Source organism: Apus apus, chromosome 7 (genome assembly GCF_020740795.1).
Source record: "Apus apus isolate bApuApu2 chromosome 7, bApuApu2.pri.cur, whole genome shotgun sequence".
Taxonomy (NCBI): Eukaryota; Metazoa; Chordata; class Aves; order Apodiformes; family Apodidae; genus Apus; species Apus apus.
Window position 1 is genome coordinate 23923117 of NC_067288.1, and position 24343 is coordinate 23947459.

Below are 24343 nucleotides of genomic sequence, written 5' to 3' on the forward strand. Positions count from 1 at the left end.
AATATTAATATAATTAGCAAAGAGCTTTGTCTTTCAGAGGAACCCAATATTCTTTGGATCAATAACGTTTAAAGTAAAAAGACAGATATCAGACTATTAAAAAAATACCATCACAGAGAACTTGGTCCTCTTCTTATTAAATCAATACAAACTTAATTTTACAGCTTCCATAATCAGCAAGAGACATATCAGTGTATCTCATTAGGCTGGGGTTAAGAATTTGGCAGCAACCAAAGCCCATTTAATATCATTTACTTCAAGGCAGACATGGCAATACAACAGATGCCCTAATTTATCTGTTGATCTTTGTATTAAAATAACAGTTTGCTGGTAAACAGGAAGGGTAATGATGCCAGTCACCCTTGTTAGTGTCTAATAATTGCTTAATTTGTCCACTAATTGACCTGTGCTACTGTTGAAGCACTGGATCGTGTTGCAGGGCATGAAGTAAACAAGGCCACTGTAATGTTACTTTAGAGAATGACTTCTGGAAATAGAACTACTTATTGCTATAAATTTTTCTCTTCACAGATGAGCAGATTAATTGGTCTGCCAATTAGTCTGCTATTAGAGCAAAAAAAAGAGCTGCCCACAGATTGGTTGGATCTCCGAACTGCAGCCCCAGTTTGGGTCAAATGAAATAATCCAATCTGAATCAGTCACATGAGCGATGAAAAATAAGACAAGCATTATTTAAAAACAATTCTCTGTGGCTGGAGATGAAGGAAAACTCTCGATAACCAAGTATTAGCTCTTCAAGTGACCTTAAATAAAATGGAAAACATTCTGGAATGGGCCTACTCAGGCACATTACAGTGTGGAAAAGTTCTCCAAATAAAAGCAGCAAAACAATATAGATTATTTTTCTATCAAGCTTTCTAGAAAGTAATTAAAGTTATTATTTTACAAATAATAACATGCAATTATAGATACTGCCTGGAACCAGCTCAGAAATCAGCATTCAGCCATGACATAAGAAGAGGCTTATCCACAGTCCACTAAAAGTCAACCGAAGTCTTTACATTAACTTCAAGGAGCTTTTCATAGTTGTGAGGGAAAGGAAAGAAAGAATTGAAAACAACAAACAGGAAAAACAATACTGACAATGGTGAGTCACTAGATACACTACCACAATGGTCTACAAATTTTAGCAAGCTCTTTAACAGTCTCTCAGTGAAGACAGCTTCACTGAAATTGTGCTAAAATCTCCTCTTCTGAGCCACTTCTCTATCATCATTCTTTCCCATGTCTAAATGCATTTTTTCAAATTTCTCTTGCCTTCTGCAGCTCAGCACCTCTCACCTACTCCAACACTAGATCTTGTGGCATCTCTGCCTGTCTTTAATGCAAGATTAAATCATCTACTGGCGTTTCACAAGCAAGTTTATCAGTCCCCATCCCATAACGTATCAAAGCAACTTTCTCTGCTCACATGGTTTCCACTGTTCTGTCTGGATGATTGCTCAATCAACTGCCTTAAACTCTGTTTAAACTTCCTGTTGTCTCTAACATGACCTTTCCACATTTACTTCTCGCAAAGAAAAGCCTTATTCCCTGTTTCTCCATTACCCCATCCTATCAGTCTGACAATATGTTCAATTGCATAACTATATAATACATTTGCCCTGCTCATATTACTGAGAATCTAATCAGCAAAGATCCTAATGCAATGTGGCAACTGCTCATGCAAACATATCCTGGACTTTGTCTAATATATGCTAAGAAAGAAGTGATTTATCTTTACAGACACATTTCTTAACACTGACTAGGGGCTGGTGTCCTGCAGGCAGTTCATCATAGCCTGCAGGTTAAAGAGAATAGATTAATTAGGCTCTAACAACAAGAAGATATATTCACTGGAAAACACATACAAAGGAGTCCTGAATGCTTGTGTTCACATGAAACTACTGAAGGAGACTGAAACCAGTGTGAAAGACATTATACTTACATTTTTTGGAGAACAGGAAAGCAAAAATATGAGGTTGGGCTTTTTAGAGATATTTTAATGTAATGGTGGAAAAAAAATTAAAATCAGATTATAGGGCCAAGCAGCTACAATATTCTATCTCAAGTACAGCACATGCAGTAAACATCAGCAAGACACTGCCATGCTACCATTTGTCTGTGAAGAAACTCGTTTTGGATAAAGGGGCCCTGTCTCTTCAGCCTTTGTCCATTCTCATGGGACTGCAGAAGAAAAAGCAACACAAACCAACAAAAACATGAAAAAAGACAGGTGGGCACTTTTCTCCACCCCAACATGGTGGGAAAGTTGTCACACTGGCACTGAACCCTATGCAGTACAGGTCACAACAGGGCTGTGCCAGTGTGGTCTCTAACAGAACATGCATCTGTGCTTTCAGTACAGCCCCCAGCACAGGCCAATAGACAGAAATGATCCAATAATGCCTTAGCCTGAAGTGTTTCCAATATTCAACACAACAACAACAACACAAAGCACATGTGAATGGTGATAAATGAGTGGATCTGACTCACTGCAGATTTATTGACATGATCTAACATCACGCTGCCACTGAAATTATCCCTACAGAAGATCATGGCATAGAGTGATCCATAAATACAAGATCATGGCAGATGCTGACTCTGGTGCTTCTCCTCTTAATGGTTAAAAACAGGCTGTCAAATTCACCTGGCTAGGTTTTGGGTTGTTTTTTTACAAACCTTTTAGAAACACATTTATTTGGCAGAGGGTGTGCAAGAGAGTGTGCACATTGATTTTAACATCAATACAGAAGAAATTTACAAGTTTGAAATGAGTATTCATTAGATCCTACTTTCAGCTCAGTCTCTGCTCCTCCCTTTTCATCTAGGCTGATGCTCAGATCTCATCTAACCTTCCCCCAGGACAGGCTCAGAGGGGGCCTGCACAGGCCAGCAGGTGTCAAAGGATGAAAATCAATCGAGTTCTTAGAAAATGTAGAGAAGCTGACAATTTTTCCCAGTGGTTCCCATGGACAAGAAGCTCTCAAGGAAGACAAGAAGTAAACAACAGTTACCTATGCCAAAACACAGAGGAGCCAACAAAAGGAGGTGAGACACGTTTAGGAAGGATGCAGTAGGTAATCCAAATATATTCCTGGTTACAGTTCATCTAAAGTGTATAAAAGGAGAATGGTTGATTTATTCTCCTGGAATACTCAGCCTTCTGACTGCAGAGCAATTTGTCCCTAATTAGACAAGTAACTATTTCAGTGCTAAGATCTCAATGTTTGACTGTGGTTGGTTAAAAGCACAACAAGAGTCTTTATGCTCCTGTGGTCATTTCTTTTGGTTTTTACCTTCAACTATCAGTAATATTGTTAGAAAGGAGGAAAATAAATAAATAAATAAAGCAACAGTTAAGTCCCTGGTGGATTGTACACAAGACCTGACTTCATCTATTTTTAAAGAAGTTTTAATCAACTTGAGAAAGAAAAGCTGCACACCTAACTTTAAGGATTCAGCTGTGACAAGCAAATTGATTAGGAGCATATCAAGCTATATTATGGCATATTTGTTCTTTTATTTACCATTTACTTTCTCATCTATTCTCTGCTGTAGCTCCATGTCTCTTCAAAACACAGGATTAAAAGCAAAGGAAATCTCAAATAATGGGATAAAATGAATGTGCAGGAAATGAATGGGTGAATTAGATTATAGCAGATGAAACACTGAGGTCTCAAATGCAAAATGCAAGGAGTTTATTTAATTTGTTACTCTTTTTAAAAGAAAACATGCTCACTGACTTGAATTAGTAATTTCCATGGTTAAGATATGCTAGGGCATTACAACTAGGCCTGTTTCCAGGGCAGTGAAATATATGGAAAACAGCCAATCTCCCAGGGAACGCACTAACTCGCTGCATTTTGCCAGCCCAGTGTAACAGTGCTAATGTGAGCTCCAGAGAAAACTCTGCTTCTGCTGTGAGAGCTGCATGCAAAGGAATTGAGAATGACTAGCAACAAATACTTAAAATGGCAGAGCAAGGCACTATGGATTTTAACTCAAGTCTTAATGTGCAGGGTAAGTGCAGACAGTAATTGATTTAAAGAACATTTAAAAAAATTAGTGCTCCTGACCTCTCTCTCCTTCTCTCAGTTCAGTTAGAACAAGGTTATACAAAGAATTCATCTGACATTCAGTGTGGCTAAAACACAAATCCACATGAAGGAAGCAAGAGGTGGGAACAGCAGTCAAGAGCCTCTCAAATGGGTTCTGCCAGCATAAGAGAGAAAGACTGCTTTGTGAGTTGTTAACCTGAATCAGGGCATCCCAATTCCTCACCTCTATCTCCCCAGATTTCTGAGATATATTCTTTCACATGTAACATCTAACTCGGGGGAATGAAGTCTCTGCTGGAAGATGACAAGTGTGGCAGGCCTCTCTAAATAGATGAGCAGATCACAGTTTGTGAGGACAGCAAGTAGCAGTGGTGTTATCTGAGACTCTGGCCATTCTGGTACCCAAACATTTAAACTGCTTTGCAGAACACCCAATAGAGTTATAAAAATCCTTCTCACAGAAATTTTGCCATCACAGACCCAAATGGCACTAAGATTGCAAATTCAATGAAGATTCAGGAATACCTTAGAATAGTAAAACATTCTAGGACTACTGGGTACTTAGACGGACCATATGGTGCCACTAGGCAGACATTTTTGCCCATTTTAAGGTCTGCTGATTAAGAATGGATGGGATAGACTGGGATGGAAAACACCCTGTAAATGTGTTTCCTTACATGGATATTCCTTGTCTTCACACAAAGGAGGTACAGTTACACCATCTACCTTTCAGGTGTACTGACTATCCCACTCTTTTTGCTAGATGTCTACATTTAGACCTAGCAAACACTGCCTCAGACCCCCAAAGGGTTCCATACAATGGTGCTCCAGACGTAGCTCCAGACTTTGTGGAGAAATGGATATGAATGGAATAGAGTCACTCACAAATGAGCAGCCTAGAAGTAGAATGAATTCAGTGCAAAAAGTTAGTAAGTAGTGAGCGTTTGGGATTTCCTATGTATTTTTATGACCTGTGGCTCTTTACTCACAAAAAGATTCACAACCACTTTGGAGAACATGGGACTGCTGGTGCTGGGCTGGAGCACCAACTGAAAAGTTACAGATATACATTGCCAGAAAAACATAATTAAAGTTGGCATTCTCAGTGACTAGGATGTGTGATCAGGAGCCAGAATGCCTGATCTTGGTCTCTAGCACTGCTCATTTTTAGCAAGTTGTTACCTGAGTCTGCAATTTTAGTATGTTCAACTTGAGATAGCAGTGGTCAGATTCGCAGGGCAGCAAAGCTAGCATCTTTGGGGCCAAAACCAGCAGATGGATTTTTCAAACAAACTCATGAAGCTTGGTGATGCTGACTTGGAAGTGTGGCAAGTGGGGGGGGGAAAAAAAAAAAGAAAAAAAAAAAAAGAAAAGAAAAAGAAAAAAGGGTTTGTTAGGTGTTGAACAAATTCTGAAACTTTCCTATATTTTACTCAGCTGCGATTAGAGATCTTTGCCACAGACAGTCTATTCCCTGCCTCCTCTTTCTTAAAGATAAGCACTTTCTAAAAGCCATCCCTGTAGAGGTCAAGGTAGAAAACCTTTTAGTAAAAGAGACAACCAGTATTGCTGGTCAATTCAGAAAAGAGTGCTTGAGTACTGTCAGCTCTGCTGTCCTCTTCCAAACAAAATCATGTGGCACTGCAAGAGTGTACAAAATACAGATGGTGCTCAGCACTTTACAGGATCACGTGGGGAGGATAAAATGTGGTATTTGTATTTTACCTGTTAAAACTGTCAACCAAAACAGAGACAATTAAGCACTTTGTCTAGTTACTATTGAAAATTCTCCAGATACTTTACTCAAGCCAACTTTGGGTCCTGCCTGAAAAAACATTACTAAGCAGGCCTGAGGAGATGAGACCACAAAAATTTCCTCATTACAAAAGACTGGTTAGGTCATATTTATGTAATGTTCTGATAAAACAGTGTTCCACCATGCTTTAAGATTTGCCCTGATGTTTTAGCAGTTTAACATCTGGACACCTCAAGGAATCTATCCGTTTGACTCTCTCATTTGCTAGAGCCAGCAATTTATGGCCTCAGGACTAATTTTGATGTCATTGATTTGGATTGTAGGTCTTTTCACACTTTACAAAAAGACACAGAATGATGAAAACAGCTAGATTCTCAACAGCTTCAAACTCGGGGTTTCATGGCAGTTGTGGGCTGCTCAAACACTTGATCAGGTAAGCAGTAGAGCATTAGCAACACTACCTCATCCCACTGCAGCTCTGAGTGCATGGGACTAAAATGTTGTCTCCAACAGCATTTGGTCCGCACCAAGAGCCCAGGGGGTACATCAGGTTCACCTCTCCTGTTATTTATTGGTATCTGGCTCTTATGTTCCTCACAGCAATGGGTCCCCCATTAGCTTCAAACAATTAGACCAATGTAGGGGAATAGAATGAGGCCAGGGCTGGATTTATCTGGTAAAAAACACAAGACTGAGCAGAAAGGAGCAGAATGTCTCCTGACCTCTGCAGTGATGAGCCCACACCTCAGCCACTTAATTACCCTGATGACTGATGTTGCTTGCTTAACTGCAAAGTAATCTCCCCCCAGGCCCAGAGGGAAGTCATATAGTTCTCCAGTAGAACTGGCACAACAGCAAAAGCCTGTGGAATTGACCTGAAAGAACATGTCAGGCTGTCAAAGTGAGGACCTACCAGCAGGACCACACAGCTGCTGCAGGACGGCCCAAAGGGTTCATAAAATGAGTGCACAGCACAGACTGAGTGGGTGGCTTTGTTGACTGTCTTTATTTTCTTTAATTTCCCCAATACTCTGTAAGAAGCTTGGAGTTCTCGTTGCATCAAAATGAGCTTTTTACTACTCCCTAGATGATTCCTCTCTTCCTCCCAGGAAGAAACAAAAGAGTTCCTGGAGAAATATTGCAGGGATCAGATGATCTTGCTTTAGTAATGATTTACATGGGATTTATTAGAATTATTCTAAAAGGTGTAGCTTCAGAAGATTATGTGTTTTATCATTATTATTCAAAGTCTGTCCTTCCCATGAGTGAGAGTCCTCCACACAGTTCTAAAGATATTTGCTGGATTATGGTCCTCAATTTTTACAGAATTAATTGATGTTAAATACAGCTAAGATTTAAGCCTTAGAATTGAATGGAAATATGCAAAAGCTTCCACCTTCCTTGATATGCAAGACACAAGGGTTGCAACTCAGAAAAGTGGCTTGATTGCAATGAGACTGCACCACAGGAGTAAAATTTCCAAAGTGGAAACACCAGGGAAAAGGTTCCCCATAGAGTTTAAAAGTGATAAAAAGAAACTCTTTTATGGACCCTGGGAAGACTAAGCAGATTTTGTTCTACTTGGGAAACTCCTAAAGGTTGCTGGATTACAAGGAACAGCCAAAGATGAGCACATTTGTCCTTTCAAGCCTTTTGCTGAATTGTCTCACCAGGACTCTGAGTTCTCCTTATGTCCAGAGTCACCTTTTCACAATCTGGCAGCAGCACCTCTCTCTGAGGACCAGAAACCTTGGGGTTTTAAGTGTGCTCAGACAAATGAAACTGGACAGTGACTGGAGGGATGGACTAGTTCTACCTGCCATCTCCCTTGAAGGCTTGTCACCTAGTGCGGTTTTACATGTACAGTAAGGCACAAGCAAACACCTACATTGTGCTCTTGGTCTTACAGCATTAACTGTGGTAGCAATAAAGACTACAGAAAGTTTTAAGATGGATAGATCAGCCTAAGCAAAGAATGTGTTATTAACCAAGGAGGCAAAAGGTAGATTTCTCTGGAGGGAGACTGAGAATACATTTACATATGAAAATCTAATACACAGTGAAAAAGAAAAAGGGCATTACATAAATAATGCTTGGGAAGAAATGAAAAATATGCATTTTTAAACACATTCTAAAAATGGTTTCCAACATCTGCAAATGTGCTGCTCAGTCAAGCAGAGACCCAGAAGCAATAGGTGTGATCCAAGCAGTCACACAAAGCTGTGTGGGGCAGCAACCAGAAGGGCACTGTGGAAGATCAGTCCTTCCCAGCTAGCCTTTCCAGACTCCTTCAGCTGGCTGGAGTGTTGCAGAAGTAGATTGAGGAGCATCTCTATTACTCTGCCTTGACCCTTAGTAACCTGTAGGCACTTGCTATTACCTACTATCACAAGTGGGCTCTTCAGCTAGACAGACTCCTGGTGTGACCCACTGCTAGTATGAAGGTAGAACACGTGGGGACGGAGGTGCCCCAGGCATGATATGGTACCCAAAGGCTCTGGGTCTCTCCAGAAGATACACACGTGGGAATGTGAGCTGAGAGAAACCAGGGGAAGAGCATAAATTTCACTTCCTTATGCTCCAGCTCAGAAGATTAGTCTGCTCAGCTAACAAGAAAAACTGAGGTGTCCACTCCTCAGGACTGAACCCCAGCTGCTTACTTCTACTGAAGCTGCTCCTTTGCCATTCATATACAAAGCTAGCACATAGATACATTCCCCAGATCCTAACAATGGCAGCTGACAGCCTGTCCCTATAAAACTGTGCAAACTATTTGCCCTCATTTCCCCTGTGGGGACAAGTGATCACTTTCTGTTACTCTTGATATGTGAAAACTTACACTAAGCCAGTTGTAATGGCACCTTTGGCTGCTTCATTGATTTCCACTTTACTAGGTTTGCAGTTTATACTGCTTCACTTTTATAGGACTTTCCTGTCCTTCCATTCAAATCAACTAAAAAGGTGCAAGGTAGCTTGCCTTTTTCCACTCAAAGTCACTTCTAAGGTTTGAAGCAAAGCAGGGCCCAAACTCCACTGTGCAATGTTGGTGTCGCTTCGTAAAGCAGCACTTCTAAATGGACAACCATCAGATTCCAGAAACAGGAAAAGAGTTGTGTTCATTCAGTAAAATCTACTTGACGCTTTCCTATGTTAGCCTTCTGGTCATGAGACAGGTGAGAGTGGCAACAGAAGTGCTTTGCTCTGAGAGGTGGCTACCTCTCCCCTGAAGCTAGTGGGAGCTCTCTGCTTGGTCTGGGTTTGCACCTCAGAAAGACTTCCAAAAGTACTGCAAGAGCAAAACCAACAGCATGTGAGACAAAAGTAGATCTGTACCTGCTTCCCCCTTGATATATGGAAGTTGGCAGTAGAAGCTGAGCAGTTCTAAACACTTCAAAGAATAGTCAAAACTGAAAATAAAATACAGAAATCCATTTGCACAACGAAGTCTGTAACTTGAGTCTTGGCAGATAATGAAAGCAAGGACTGCGTGCAACACCTGAACTGCTCCTGGGGGACTCAGGAGCTGACAAGACTGGGGATTTGGGGTGGGAAGGAAGGAGCGATTTATCAAACAAAAAACTAATTCTCTAGGAAAATCTAATGGCCAGGAAAATGCTGGCTGCATCTGAATTTTCTCTCCTTGAATATGACATGAAAGTTGTGTATCTGAAAGTTGCCTCCAGAGGTGCTAGAGAAGACTTGTTGCACTGGACTCTAGCAGGAAAAAGCTTTTTTTTTTACCTGCAGCTTTTTTCTGTTTGTTTTTTTTGGTTTTTTTTTGTTTTTTTTTGTCTTAAAGAAAAAACAAAAATTACTATCTCTCTACATGAGGAAAGAATTGCAAAAGCTGTGCCCCTCACCAGTGAAGATGGATCTGCTCTTTTATTTACACTTCATGGCATCCAGGCAAGAATAAGCTCCACAGAAATAAATCAGGGTCACTCCCTGTCAGTGCAGATGTGCTCCTGGCAGCTAAGCAGCAGAACATGTCATGTGCCCCCATCTCCCCTCCAGAGAAAATCTTGCTGTGAAAATGGAGCTGCACTGCAGATCCTAAAGGTGATGGCAATCAGCACTGAAGATGGAATACTCAGAGAGTAAACCGTCCTCACATGAATAGGGCTGCCACAAGCAACTGACAGCTCTGATTGAGAAGAGGTAAAATTTTCCAGGAGGGTGTAAAGCACGTGTTTCCATCTGAAGAACACAGGAGAGGAAGTTAGAAGGATATAAATTTCAAGGTCCCTCTGAATGTTGAGGGGTTTTGTTGTTGCTGTTTTAGGAAGAAGAAAAAACACCATTTCCTAAAGAATTCTGTTTGGAGACAGTCTCATTGCAGAATCTACTTTGAAGCATATTAAACTTAAGGAATATGATGCACTTGTCCCAGAATAAGAATTACTTAGGAAATGTTCTATTGCACTCTACATTCACAGTCTGCCTCAGATGCAAATGAACTCTCAAGTGCCAGCCAACTCTCAGACAGAAGCTCTCCCCAAGCACTTTGCAGCAATGAGTTTAAACTCTGGCAGCCCTGTGACCACATAAGCTAATGTCAAGGTGCTATTTCCCTCATATCCTTGGCCATTAGGAACATTGCCAGGAAGATGAAAAATCAGAGTTCACATGTAACCAGGGGCAAAGACTGCCTAACTTTCTACTTTGAAAAGTCAAAGTGAATTTTAACATCTTAAAGGTAAATTTAACTTTATCAAACAGCCTCTTGTATTGCATGGAAGATACAGACATCAGAAAGAAGAGGTCCCACTGAACATGTGAAGCAAATTGAGACCTCAGACTGACTTGCACGTTGCAAAAGTAAAACTTTATTCCCAAGCTAGAGGGGTCTGTTCGCTGACCATGGTAGCAGTCACTTCTCAGATGCTCTCGCCCAGTGCAGGGCAAGAAACCTTCCTGGAATGAATTAGGGATTAATTTCCACAACGGGTTTCCAGTTCTGACCCCGGTCAGTACTGCTGACTGTTCCCTGCTCCTCCTCAGGAGTAAGACACAGACCCAGCTTTGAAAAGATGGTACGTGGGAGAAGACTGGGTCACGGCATTTTTCAGCTCTACACTCGATTCTGTGACAGACTGTCTCCCATTTGACAGAATATGGGTAAAGCTCAGGGAGGCTGAATAACATCTCCTTTACCAGGGAATCAGCCACCCTCCTGTTCCTCCTTCTTCTCTGTTAGGACACCAAGCACTGGTGGCTCAGAAGGGGATTGGCTGCAGTGGTGATTAATGCCATACAAAAGCCACCACCACAGTAGTAATTTAATAACCATGGAAACAGAAATCTTTCAGTTATGCTAGAAATAGCTCCTTGAGGGGAGGTGAAGGCCTTGGTGAAGAAGAACTTGTCCTGTTGTCATTGTCTGCACCACATCTGTCCTACAGTCACCCAAAGACCTGACTTATCTGTGACCATGACATAGGGCAGGGTCCAGATTTGTAATATATATTGCATACACACTCTACCACTGGCTGAATTTTTTGAAGTATACTTTGGAAATGGTGAAGAAAAGTTGTTATAAGAAGACATGCAGACTTCTCCTTTCCTCCTTTTTTCACCTAATACTCAAACAGATTTTTCCCTTTTTCTTCTCCCCTTCATTCAGTGATAGTGACAAAGAAGCAGGGAAACGAGGAAAAAAAAAAAGGGAAAATAAAAGTAAAAGTGGGCTTGTACAAAATTTCAAAGAAAGCATTCTCTCTGAAAACTTGTGCCATTAAAAAAAAATTCTTTTTCAGCCATCTCCAATTGTCATCCACATTTAGCAGCAGCAAAGTCTAAAACAGTAAATTCCAAATCAGACCATGGACACGAGGGATCTATTATCTTTTGCTGAACATGGAATAATTGGACCCTTGAACCACCACTATAGGCACTCCTGGAAATTGTCACCTAGGGGCCACATGTCACTTAGGAAACAGCTTTCCTTGGAAGCAGGGCTTTGTAGGGAGCTGTGTGTCCCTGTTCAAAACAGCCTTAAATCCACATTTACTGTCCATGAAGTGTTTAATAGAAATTCACCCATTCATTAGGCTCCCAGCAAGCAATTTGTACCTATACTTCTTCCTAGATAAAATTAATAGAATCATAGAATGTGTGGGGTTGAAAGAGAACTTTAAAGGTCATCTAGTCCAGCCTGCCCTGCAGTGCACAGGGACCTTTTTAAGTAGATCAGGCTGCTCAAAGCCTCGTCAAGCCTGACCTTGAATGTTTCTAGGGACGGGGCCTCCATCACCTCTCTGAGCAACCTGTTCTAGTGCTTCACCACCCTCATTGTAAATAACTTCTTCCTAATGTTGAATCTAAATCTATCCTGCTTTAAAGATCATTGCCCTTCATCCTACCAATACACACCCCTGTAAACAGTCCCTCCTCAGCTTTCCTGTAGCCCCTTCAGGTACTGGAATGCCCCTCAGAGCCTTTTGCTCTCCAGGCTGAACAATCCCATCTCTCTCAGCCTGTCTTCATAGATGAGGTGGCTCCAGCCCTCTGATCATTTCTGTGGCCTCTCTCTGGACTTGTTCCAACAGGTCCATGTCCCTCCTGTGTTGAGGGCTCCAGAGCTGGACACAGTTAAACTAAGCAGTAGTCTCCCCTTTTGCCTGGGTCATGTGGCACATTATCCCTCCCCTTTCTATCCTCAAAGTCCAGAGAAGCACAACCACTAGGGAAGAGCAGAGACAACCTCTAAAAGGCTATTGTCTGGGACAGGAGCCTACGTTCATCCTAAGTCCCTTCTTCTTATCTTCCCAACAAGCTTTACACCCTTTTCTTTGTAAGCTGCAGTTAAGGAGATATGCCTCTTATAAGCATGTACAAAATGCCTTGTGAGAGGCACACAGAGCACACGAGCAATCCGTGTGGGTGCAGGGGAAGAATTTCACCCAGATGGCCTCATGTCAAAGAAAAGTTTCAGCAGCCAAGTCCTAGTCACACTTGAATGCTGGCTCTTCAGAGCAAAAGCTATAGCAACACAGAAGGAGCAAGGTGGCAAGCACAGGGCACCTCTGAGATAAAAGAGCTGAAAACAAAATGAAAACAACAACAACAAAATCAATTCAGCTGAACTGAGTCAGGGCAGGCAAAGAACAAAGGGTCAGATGACAAAGCCGGAAACAATAGACCAGCAAAGATTAATATCAGTTAGGAGGAAGAGCTGGGACATTGATGAAGGAGAAGGGAAAGGGCTTAAGGAAAAGTATAAAAACTAGAAGAGATTCCTAATTGTGAAGCCTGACATATCACTACAACACCTGCAGCTTGACCAGTACAGATCCTACACTGCTGCCCTTTGATAAAGGGCTTCATTTCACAACTTATATTCCTTGAAATTAATAATGGCCACTTACTAGGAGCCATTTTTTTTATCATTAACAACAGAGTCATGCAAATGAGATCTAAAGACAACCCCAAACTCCCTGTGGTCTTTACAGCTCTCCTGGCCTAATCCAATCTGGGCAAACTTCAAGATTTCTGCCAGGGATTTCCCCACTAGCAATAAATGCTTCAGCACTGTTTGACCCATGAATGCAAAGTCCAGTTTGGACAAATTTGCCTGCATGGGCCACTGGATGCTCTTGGCCAGCTAGACTGCTGCACAAACTCAGCAGGCAATGCCACAAGCAATGTATTAGCTGACACTTACCTGGTCTCCCATACAGGCCCAGACAAGGTCTGTTGCATGGGCACGAAACCTCCCCCAGAAGTGCAGGACTTGCTACTCCTGGCCATACAGAGCAATATATACAAAAACCGGCTCTGACCTAATTTGATATTAGGAAGACAGGGATAAGCATCTTCAAAATCCACTTGGACTACAATTTTCAGTGGGAAAAATCAGTCATATTAAGGAAAGTCAAGAGACCATAGAGTTCAGCTGAACCAATATTTTCTTTTTTTCCTGCCCTCAGACATCAACAAAGTGCCACAGTGTACTGCTACAAAGATGATGTGCTTTGTCGTAGAGGTAGGTTGGTTAAGGCTGGAAGGACCTAATGTTAAACCTAATGTTATTCAAAAGTATGAGCAGTCAAGAAACGTTGGCAAAACAGTATGTTTAGGAGATTAATTGGGCAATCCCATCTGGAGACAAAGCAAATTTGCCTGCTGTTGTATTGTGCGGCCTGTCTCCATTCTCCCTCTTGAGGACCAAGGGCTACTTTAGATCTCAGATTATTGTAAAGAGGATTAGTTAAGCAGAGGTAGTCAAAGGCCTGCCCCGGGCAAAGGACAAATTGAATCAAACAAAGCAACTTGACATTTCTTAGCTGTATAAGCAAGGCTGACCCTGCTGTCCCAGGGTTGAGGTATCAGGACTGATCCATTCTTCCTACTGGAAGAGGCAAGGCGAGCATGCAGGGCAAGGCTTAGGGGGTGACCCTGCCTGGCAAGTTCAATTTTCTGTTCTCGCTATTACTGATAGGGTGGAAGAGATGAGGCAACAACTTCTGCTGCTGGTGGGAAGGGGTCTCTCAGCCACATAACAGCATTCTCTATAGATGACAACTCTTTCCTCAAAGGCAGCCTGGGTCTCCAGAGCCCTGGGAATTCCTTCTTCCCTTTGCAAACTGAAGCCCCCAGCCTCTACATAGACTCTGTACCTACCCTACCCACATCACACCTTCTCCTCTGTGCAGGGGTTCTCTGGCACATGCAGAATGTGTATGTGGCAACAGAGTGAATCTCATCGCTCTATAGCCAGAGAAATTTAACCTCATTAAATTTCCTCCAGCTCAGGTAACCACATGTACAGCCTCTTACACTTGCCTGACACCATAGTGAATTGATCCTAAACCTGCAGTATCTGGTAACAGCTAATATCACTTCAGGTAGCAGAAATTGTTCTAATGGTCTATTTACATCAACACAATTTTAGGAGGAGGTTTTATATCCGTTACTCTGATATGGATGTTTTATATTCTCAGAACAACCTCTCTCTCTCTCTCCTGGGATACTTCACACTAAAATCCTACCCAGGAGACTTACAGTGGACAGACAGCAGTGTTTTTCTACTTGCTTTAGAAGTCAAAGAGATTGTGTTTCCTTTTGTATTAAAGCTTAGGAGCTGTGCACTTAAAGAAAAAAAAAATACCAGCAAGAAGGATGGAACCTAACAACATTAAGAGAAACTTGCAGCTCATTTATGGTTGGGATGTTGAATTCTGTTGTCTTTGTCTGTTTCTCATCATTTGGTTTCCTGAACCCCTAGAAAAGACCATGAACTGCAGCTTCTGTTCAGCACACTCCTTGTGCTGAGCAGTGGCTGAGTGAACAGGAAATGATTCCCATCCTCTCCTACCACAACTTACGCACATCATCTGAGGCGTGCAGAACATCATTCACTTTATAGAAAGATTTTGTTCTTATTTTGACCAAGAGCAGTCACCTCTAGGGTGGAACTGGGAAATAGCAGGTGCACTTTCCCCATGGATTGCAGCCAAATGAGGAGGTTTGCAAAAGATACAGCAAGTACTGAAAGGGAATTGAAGCTGTGTCTTTGTACCTTTGGGTTGGCAAGAGAGTAAAAAACTCCTTTACAGTGGAGTTTCTGTTCAGCTTAGTTCTATTCAGTATTAGCATTGCAGCCCACCAACTGAAACACTAGCAAGGCCCCCCAGAGGGCATTATTCCTGCACCAGAGAGCACTCACAGGCCTGCTCTGTGGCCAAAACACAGCATTTCCCTGCATCCACAGATGAGTCTATGTCTAAAGGCTTAGTTTGTCAGAGAACTTTCAGTCTAGAAGTAGCCAGGAGAGCATAAGCATTGACTTTCAGTCTCTTTCATTTGTCAGAGAAGACAGAAGTGAGGCTTTACAGTAATAGAGCAAACATGGTTGTTTAAGATCCTCACTCTCCATGGAATTCTATTTTGCCTCCTCCTCTGACAGGAAATATAGCCGAGACATTAAGACTACTTGGTTTGTCAGAAGGAAGAGCACAACACATTGAGTCATGTCAGAACTGATGCAACCCATGAACTTACTCAGATGCAAATTCAGTCCAACAGGAAACCTGGTGTACTATGCCTTCAAGCTTCCTGATCTAGTGAGAGGTGTCCCTGTCCACACAGGGGGGTTGGAACTAGATGATCTTTAAGGTCTCCCCCAACTCAAGACATTCTATGATTCTGAGGGCCCCATCACTACCACAACAGGAGGTTTCTGGGTTAAGTGTCTTTTTCCAATACAGCTGCTGGTACTAAAAACATCCTATAACAGTGCCTACAGAACTGGTTTCATTTCTTTATCCCTGGAAGCAGCTAAGCAAAGTCTACACCTCTGTTACTTCAGAATGGTTCTTTTCACACGTAAAGGCTTCATCAGCTGCATTTAGTCTAGCATTTAAAAAGTGCCCTGTCCTGTCTTTCAGGTACTATCACTTACGCCTTAATGTTCAAAAGAGTCATGCTTAGTTAGGGAAACAGAAAACCCACTTTTAATCCCAAAAGTTTATTCCTTCTCTTTCTTCACAATGAAAGAAGTTGGCTACAATTCCAAGTAGGAGCAACAAGTTTCAAAATTACTCTTCTCACACAACTACCTGTTTCACAAGTTTAAAATCTCAAAAAAACCAAAAACAAACCCCCCAAGAACCCAAAAACCCCCACAAAAGCCAGAAAGTCCCAGTCATATTGTAGCAACTTTACTCTCTTATTGACTCCTTTAAGGATTTTACAGGATCAGATTCAAAGAATTTGAAGGCACTGTCTCCATGAGGTAAACCATATAACTGCCACCACTTTTTAGAGGTGTCTTGGAATCTTTCCAGGAGTAAAATCCTTCAGAGTATGCGGAGCACCTTGATCATCTAGAGAGCAAGTCCAACCACTCACTAGCACAGTGAGTTATTGTGCAACAGTAGGACTCCTTAGAGAGCTGTTGGGAGACTGATTTTTGGGCAGTCTGTCCCCTTCTACCCTGTTCTTTAAACTTGGAATCAAAATCCACGCAAAAGGCTTCATATTTTTTTCCTGCCCTCTGGTGGCAAGAGGATAGGTGTTAAAAACACAGACCAAAGATGTTAACAGAAAAATAAGATGCATTAACCAGTGTAGTCTGATTTTTCATTTCATAACATCTGATTTAAGCTGAAGCAAGAGGGAGCATTCATTTAAGCAACTGTAATGAAACAAAGATTGATTGAGAAGTAATTTTTGCTCCATTTCTTATGGATAAGAGTCCCAGGTGTCTGTTTTCCTTATATTTTCTTTGTAATGGCTGTTTCCTATTCAGCCCATAAGCTTCAAGGTCATCTTCATGTCAAATTACACTTAGCAGAAGATGTTCAGCATCTGCAAACCCAGCTGTGGGATCCCTCTCCCTCCCCTCCTTCACTGGACCTTGCCAGGCTGGGAGCTCAGAATGAAAACTGTATTGAAATAAAACACATAGGGTACAAATTCTCATTTTTGCATTTAGATGATAAGGTGGGTGCCATGCTGGAAAATGTGTTTAAAAGATCACAAATTACACCCTAATAATAGAACATGATAAGCCTAAGAAGAAAGTATATTTTAAATACACCTAGACATACTTAAGCTTGCAATTACTGACTGCTGGCAAAAGCCAAAGCTAACAGGACAAACTTAAACATGGTTGTTGCCATGTCTCCTATAGCTTCCTATGCACATGAACAGTGTGGAACACTTGCTGATCTCCCATACATAAAATCTTGCAGGCAAAGGAAGGAAAAGAAGACTAAGAATACTGTGGGGAAAAAAAATACTTCTAGTGTCAGATCTCGGACAAAATCCAAGCATTTAAGAGGACAGGAACTTGTACAGGTTTTAGACAGATATATTTGTGTACATATATAGGCATTATCTGACATCTGACCTTATCTGTACGAGTTAATACTTTATTTGTCTTAATGAAAAATAGCATTTATTGTCTTAAATAAAAATATGGGGGGGGAAAGAAAATGAGGAATAAATATCTAAGAAAGGGAAAGAACCTAAAACCACAACTTCAGAAAAATCCCTCAGAAATCTGAACGGCCTCTGAGAGATGAGTTCAAGCTGTAAGATGAATTCACACTGTTTTATGTTGCATTATAAAAGCCCTCCAGGAGTGGCAGTGATTCCAGCTGGTTAGAAAATGGTCTATAAGAATAAAGTTAAAATAATAGTCTTCTTCATCCTAAACCCTGCTCTTACTTACTCATCCCCAAACATGACACAAGCATCAATGCTCATGATGACCGTCACAGCCTGAGGAGGAGAGCACTGGCTACCTTTGGAAGCAAAGGGTATTCATGCAAATACACCCCCTGGTGAGTAACTCTCCATCTCTGTCACTGAGCTTCACAACAGCAGTTGAGACTTAGGAGGAAAACTTCCTAAAAAGGCTAACCTGAAGCATCTTAATAACTCTTAAAAGACCAAAATGAAACAAAAGGTTCTTAATCCATCTTTCTATGAAGAGGCCCTCTGGGGTTTTGTCTGCCTTTTAAGGAAGTGAGCTGCAGCTCAGCAGCTACATTGTGTGAAATATTATAACATTTTTTTAACTGCTGGATGAGGTGTCTAATGATTCTAGGGAAGTCTGGCTACTGCTGCAAGCACTCCACAGCTGTAAGGAGACAGAAGGGTGCATCCAAGTTTAAAATTCTTGTCTGTCTGCAGGAATACAGGAATATTTGTATCCAAAATTCAGTTTTGAGTGGATTCTTCATAACAGAATATGAAGAAGGATAACACAAACAATATAGGTCTGAATGGGGAAACAGCCTTGTGGTCTTTTCCCCCAGGAACACAACAATCCTTGCTTTGATTCAATCTGCAGGTAAAATGGAGGACAAAGTGTAGGACAGGCCCAAGTATATCCTCATGTACCAAGGCTAAACCACAAGCTTTTCATGAGGTTATCCTGTCTAGTATAAAAATCTAAGAGGAGCTTCAGCCAGGCCCCAGGAAGCTGTTGTTTGAATTACACATAGCTATATATCCTTAGCAGAGACCAAGTCAAAGAGGACAGGAAGAGACTTAGCGAGTTCAAAGACAGGTAGAAAAATAAGTAAATAATTAGTTATGAGCTTAGAGTTTTAAAGAAGAAGACAAAGCCTAACCTGAATGTAATTCAAGAAAAAATGAAGGGAAAAACAAACAAACAAATAAATAAAAATCCCGTAACTCCTTATATGTTCCCCTATGAGCTGATTTTCCAGGCCTGGGCAGTCACAGTTTTGGTCTTCTATATACAAGATGCTGGCTGCACCTGGGGAATCTTTGGGATTAGCTTCCATATCTTAATACTTCAGGTGGTGAGCATAATCAAACATGCAAAAAGAAATCTCTTAAAAAAAAATAAATCCTGACACGTTCCACGTGCACTGGGCTGGCATTTGGATTTTACATCTGCAACACATAACTCTGCCAAAATGCTTCCCAAGACTCCACAATTCCTCATTGTTCCCTCACTTGACTGCCAAAGGCATCCTTTTTATTCCTTCTTTTGACTTTTTCACACAAAAGTTTCCCAAGATGGAGCAAGCACCCAATTTCACATTTGGCAATGCTAGAAACAACACAGCAATGGCCTTGAAATGTTTGCCACTTCTACTTGTCTTGACACTAATTATACACACAAGGCAGCTTCATCTGCACTGGGCAGAATGGCTCAATGCACAGCAGAGTTCAGTGCCTTCAAATCTGTGCACTTCCAAGCGAGTCAAGCGTGCATTATAACTGCAGTCACAGCAAGTTTCTGATGTGCTTCTCCAAGACTGACCCCTCCTTTTCCTTTTTCTTATTTTTCCACCTCTCTTTTTGTTTTCATTTTTGCTACAAAGCATGAAGTTTCTCTGGGGCAATCAGAGCATGACTTCCACCCAGTTGTTTCATCAGGCTAAGCATGCCACCTGCTTTTTCACATTCCCTTTTTTTTTTTTTTTTTGCCTTTTGAATAAACTCTCCATTATCAAAATAAAATAACACCATTTACAAAGTACCACCTCAGCAGCATGCCACAGCTCTCATTTCACAGGGGTATGCCAGCAGCCACAAACAGACTCAAAGCATCCAATTAAAAATCCATATTCATTAACAAACATCATGTGTACTATAATGCCTTGCATTGGCTACACCACCACAGGAGATGGGAAACTCACTGAGTTTTCCTACTCTCAGTCTGAAGTACCATTTTATTAAAGGAAGAGTTTTACCTTTGCTACTTCATGGGCCAGCAGAAAGAGGCCCAGTGTCCCGTTAGCCCACTGGGCTACGACAGCAGAAGTGACATCTGTTGACCTTTTGCTTTAGAGAGGTGCCAGACACAGGACCTCGCCAGGATGAGAAGCACACAGAGGAGACTATGAAACTGTGCCAGACGTTTCCCACCAAGGTCTGTAGGTACTAACAGGGCCAGACTCAAACCAATCTGCTGCATTACCAAGCAGCCAACGTAATAAACTCTGTATATGCTTGATTAATGCAACTGATTGGCTAGGCAGGGCCAGGCCCAAGCTGATGGAGCACATTAGCATATTGCCTCGGCTTCAGGGAACTTACATTGATTTACACCATCAACAATTTACCACTGCAGAAAGTCACATACCATAAGCACAATAATTCAGACCTACACAATGAAGTTATATAAACACATGCCGTGATTATTTATTTATTTGTACCCACAAGCCTGAGATTTACAGCTCTTTATAAATACAAGCTGGGCAATTTGCTTTCTATTTTTAGCAGCAATGCTTTGTACAGGGAACAGCAGTCAGCCACTGGGAGCTGTGCTCCTCAGAGCAGCAGCTTCAGACAAATAGAGGCCTCTTAGAATTAAACTGGAGAGCTAGGGTCATTGCTTTGTGGTGGAAAAGAAGCTGAAGATAGCAGACAGCATGAAAACATAAGTACTTAAGAGATAATGACTCCCAGAGCTTTTCCAGCTTTTTTTTTTCTAGGAAAGGGAGCCTTACATGATCACATTTCACATGTATGAGTGTGACTGTCAATTCCTCCTGAATAGCTTCATAGCTAACTGTCCAATAGAAACATTCACAAGACTCATAGGTAATATACTACTACTGCCTGCAAAAAGACAGGCAGCTGGGTAGAGGTGAGAGATTCTGCTGATATCCTCACTGTTCACCTGTTGTGTGAACTCAGCCTTCTATAAGACACAGAGCTTCGCAAACCCAATACACACATCCATAGGAAATCGGATCTGGCCAGATCTACCATCTTCATGCAGACACTCACCTTGGCACACGAAGGAAGATGGTGTTTCCCCAGGGTGGACCCGTGCAGTGATGAACACCACTTTCTGTTCAGCCCCTGGACGCAGGTTTGCTGCAGCAGAAGGGGGTGGCAGGGGACAGAGGGGAAAGAGAGAGAAAAAGATCCTTAAATTGGGTCCCATATGTAGGACGCAAAGTGCCATTAATATTAAAGCGTATCCTTTTATTAAAATTGATCATACATTATAAATAAGCACGATCTATAATTAAAGAAGTCAGCATCACTAGCTCTCCGTACCAGGCCGTATAGCAGACTGCATAAGGGCTGCAAAACTAGTGACATGCAGCCAAACCTGCATCAACAAAGTCAGCTCACTTTTTAAAAACCAGTATTTACTACAGCGAGTTTAGCTACACTGTAATTGCTCTCTCACTTGTGATGAATGTCCCCCCGGGCAACAACAACAACAGTGGGGGGGCCATTCACAACATAAAGCCAATTGCCCCTGCACTACACTTGATACAAGCTTTAACTCTGCACAACAATGGTAAAGTGGTAACAAATGACACTTTCTCGACTTTGTTCCATGGGATTTTGGTTTGGTGTGGTATTTGTTTGTTGGTTTTTTTTAATTTCTTAGCTAATGTAGACTTTACCTGCCTTAACTGAAAAAGATGTTCAGAAACAAAGTATGAAAGACACCAAGATTAAAGCCAGCAATCTTCTCCAGTGAAGGTGAGGAAAATGCACTGGGTGCCCTTCAAATTACAGATAGGTCAAAGGGAGATTTTGATCCCAACTATGCTCTAATTTAACATGGGTTAATCCTCCAGTACTGAAACCATACTGCTTTGGCCACTGTCTTCAACCATAAACTGCTCGGGTCATGCAAGATCTTTTCTCCATTTGTGCAATGACTGCACTTAATAAATAGGAAACAAAAATTACTCTTTTTAAAAGGGTTCTTGGAATTTTAAAGACCAGAAGAGGTCAGGACCTACGTTAGATGGCTTATCTAGATCTGAAAATACACAGCAGGGGTAATACCAAGCACAGCAAGATCCAATTGTTAGAGACAGTTTAAGTCTTTATTTTGAAACAAAAATAAGTTTGCACACTGAAAGGAGACTGGAAACTAAATCCGAGATACATTTTTTTTTTTAAATTAGATAGATGCATTACATATATACCCAAACATAGACTTTTAATTTCAAGGATGTTTGAGAATCCTTGAGATCGTATCAGAGTTATTTAAAAAAAAATAATAAAAAAATTCGTGAATTCTTAGAAATGCTCTGTTTCCCTAATGGTAAATCACACCTAACAGCACACCACAGGAATAATAGGTGTATTTTTGGTTGTTCTCAGGAGACAATCTCAGCAGGTTTCTTTTTGATTTCCTTAGCTTCTCTAAATGTCCTACAGCTGCTCACGCTGTAACTCAGTCATTCATTTGTTCTTTCATACTCCAGCTTCACCACTCTCTGGTGTTTCTGAGCCCCAGAGGCAAAGAAATACTAGAAAGAATGCCTCTGACAAAAGTAGCACCTGGCGGGGTCAATTTTATCTGCAGAAGAAAAGGAAAGGCAGCAAAAAGGAACACATAACCATCCAGCTAGAAGTTGATGACCACACCATATCATTTGTATGAAATAGTGTGAGAGGAAGGAGGTAATCAGCAAATCAACTTTAACAAGCAAAAGGAGAAGGCTGGAATCACTTCTGCACGAAGGGAGTTCTCTCTTGGAAAAAGAGCATTACATTAAAGGACTGTGGTTCAGCACAGAAGTGATGCTCAGTAACACGATGGCCACTGTTTGGAGCTGGAACAGCTCCTTGGTTAGGAAATTTTTAGACAGAGGATTAATTTGGGGGTTTTTTGTGGGTTTGGTTTAGTTTGTATTTAATTACAACATGTCTGTTATTTATGCTCTACCCTTTGTAATAGTTATTAACATCATTAGTCAGTTCATTCTCCCCTGGAACTGAAGAGAATTTTCCCAAATTAGGGCTCAGTAAAAAGCTACTTGGAGCCCATGGGAGATGTGGCACTGAGTGCTAACCAGAACCTCCCTCACCCACTTCCTTGGAGGATGGAAGAGCACCAAATTACCACCCTGGAACTTCCCTCTGCCTTGGCTTACAGTCCCCAAAGCATCACTCACTTTTCAGCCCAGTACATTTGCTGCAAAGTGTCAAGGCACAACCCTGCAATGCCCAGATCCTTCCATTGTACTAAGCCTCCTAGACATGCAGTGCTCAAAAAAGGCACAGCTGGCTGAACATCAGCTTGCAGCATTTTCTCCAAGTTCATAAAACCCAACAATACATTCCTAAATCCTTTTCTTTACAGCAATATCCTATGTTATTAATACAAAAACCGTAAAACATGTCAAGTATGACTGTGTATGTGTGTCTTTCTGGCACAGAAATTCAGTTGGTCTGAATTAAATAACGTGGACCTGTTAACTTTTAAGAGTCATTTTCACGTTCAGTGTTTGGATTTCAAAATGTGTGCATCTGCACAAGCCAACAAACATTTCTAAAATGTTTCTGTTAATATCTTTGAAAAGCATCTATCTTACAGCTTGGAAAGCCTAGGAAATTCAAGTTGTCTTCTAAATGTGGGTGAATGTGGTAAAAGTTTCTCTGGTGAGTCAAGTCCCTGCCTAAGTACAAGGTTACATGAACATATGGGAAGAAGCTAAACCAGCAGAGAAGATTCTAGTGTCTCAGATCCTCTTCAATCACAGTTGAGCTACTCTGAAAACAATGGAAGAAGGGGGACATAAGAAGAGGCAGCATAGATGCCCATTAGCCAAAGTAACAGATAAGGCGCTCCAAGGGCTTCCAATATAAACCAAAGACTAGTTAATACTTAAAATCATAACAGCTAGAGTTTCACGTAGGGGCTTTCAACCCAGGTAGTGCAGGGCACGTGCTAATTACAGGCTGGGCTCCCCAGCCTGAACCTTGACCCAGCACCACCACGTTATAACCCATGCATCCAGACATCCTGTGGGTGGTCCTGGAAATTCAGCCTCACACCCTTGTCTTGGTCTTCCTAACATCCCGTGATAAAAAAATTAAAACGGCAAGTATGAAGGTGCACACACACACCTTCCAACACTCCCGAGTTCAAACAGCAACAGTGCTGCCTTCTCTCTCTGTAGCCTCAAAATGAAAGAGTGAAAGAAAGAAAGGATCGCTATGATCAGGCTACAGCAATCAGGACTTAAAAAACACAAAACAAGACACAACAAGGCACGTTGTGTTATTTTTCCTTTACCAAGTGCAGTGGGTGTCCATGCCCAGGGGCCTGCAG

At 41.5% G+C, this 24343-nt stretch overlaps 1 protein-coding gene across 2 annotated transcripts in view; it reads right to left on the reverse strand.

The window, feature by feature from the left end:
* Positions 1–24343, reverse strand: part of LOC127386921 (BEN domain-containing protein 5) — a 911971-nt gene that overhangs the window by 195453 nt on the left and 692175 nt on the right. For both annotated transcript variants that reach the window (XM_051624630.1, XM_051624629.1), the window contains exon 7: positions 21040–21129. In XM_051624630.1, coding sequence (XP_051480590.1) covers positions 21040–21129 — 90 coding nt within the window. The remainder of the gene's footprint in view (positions 1–21039; positions 21130–24343) is intronic.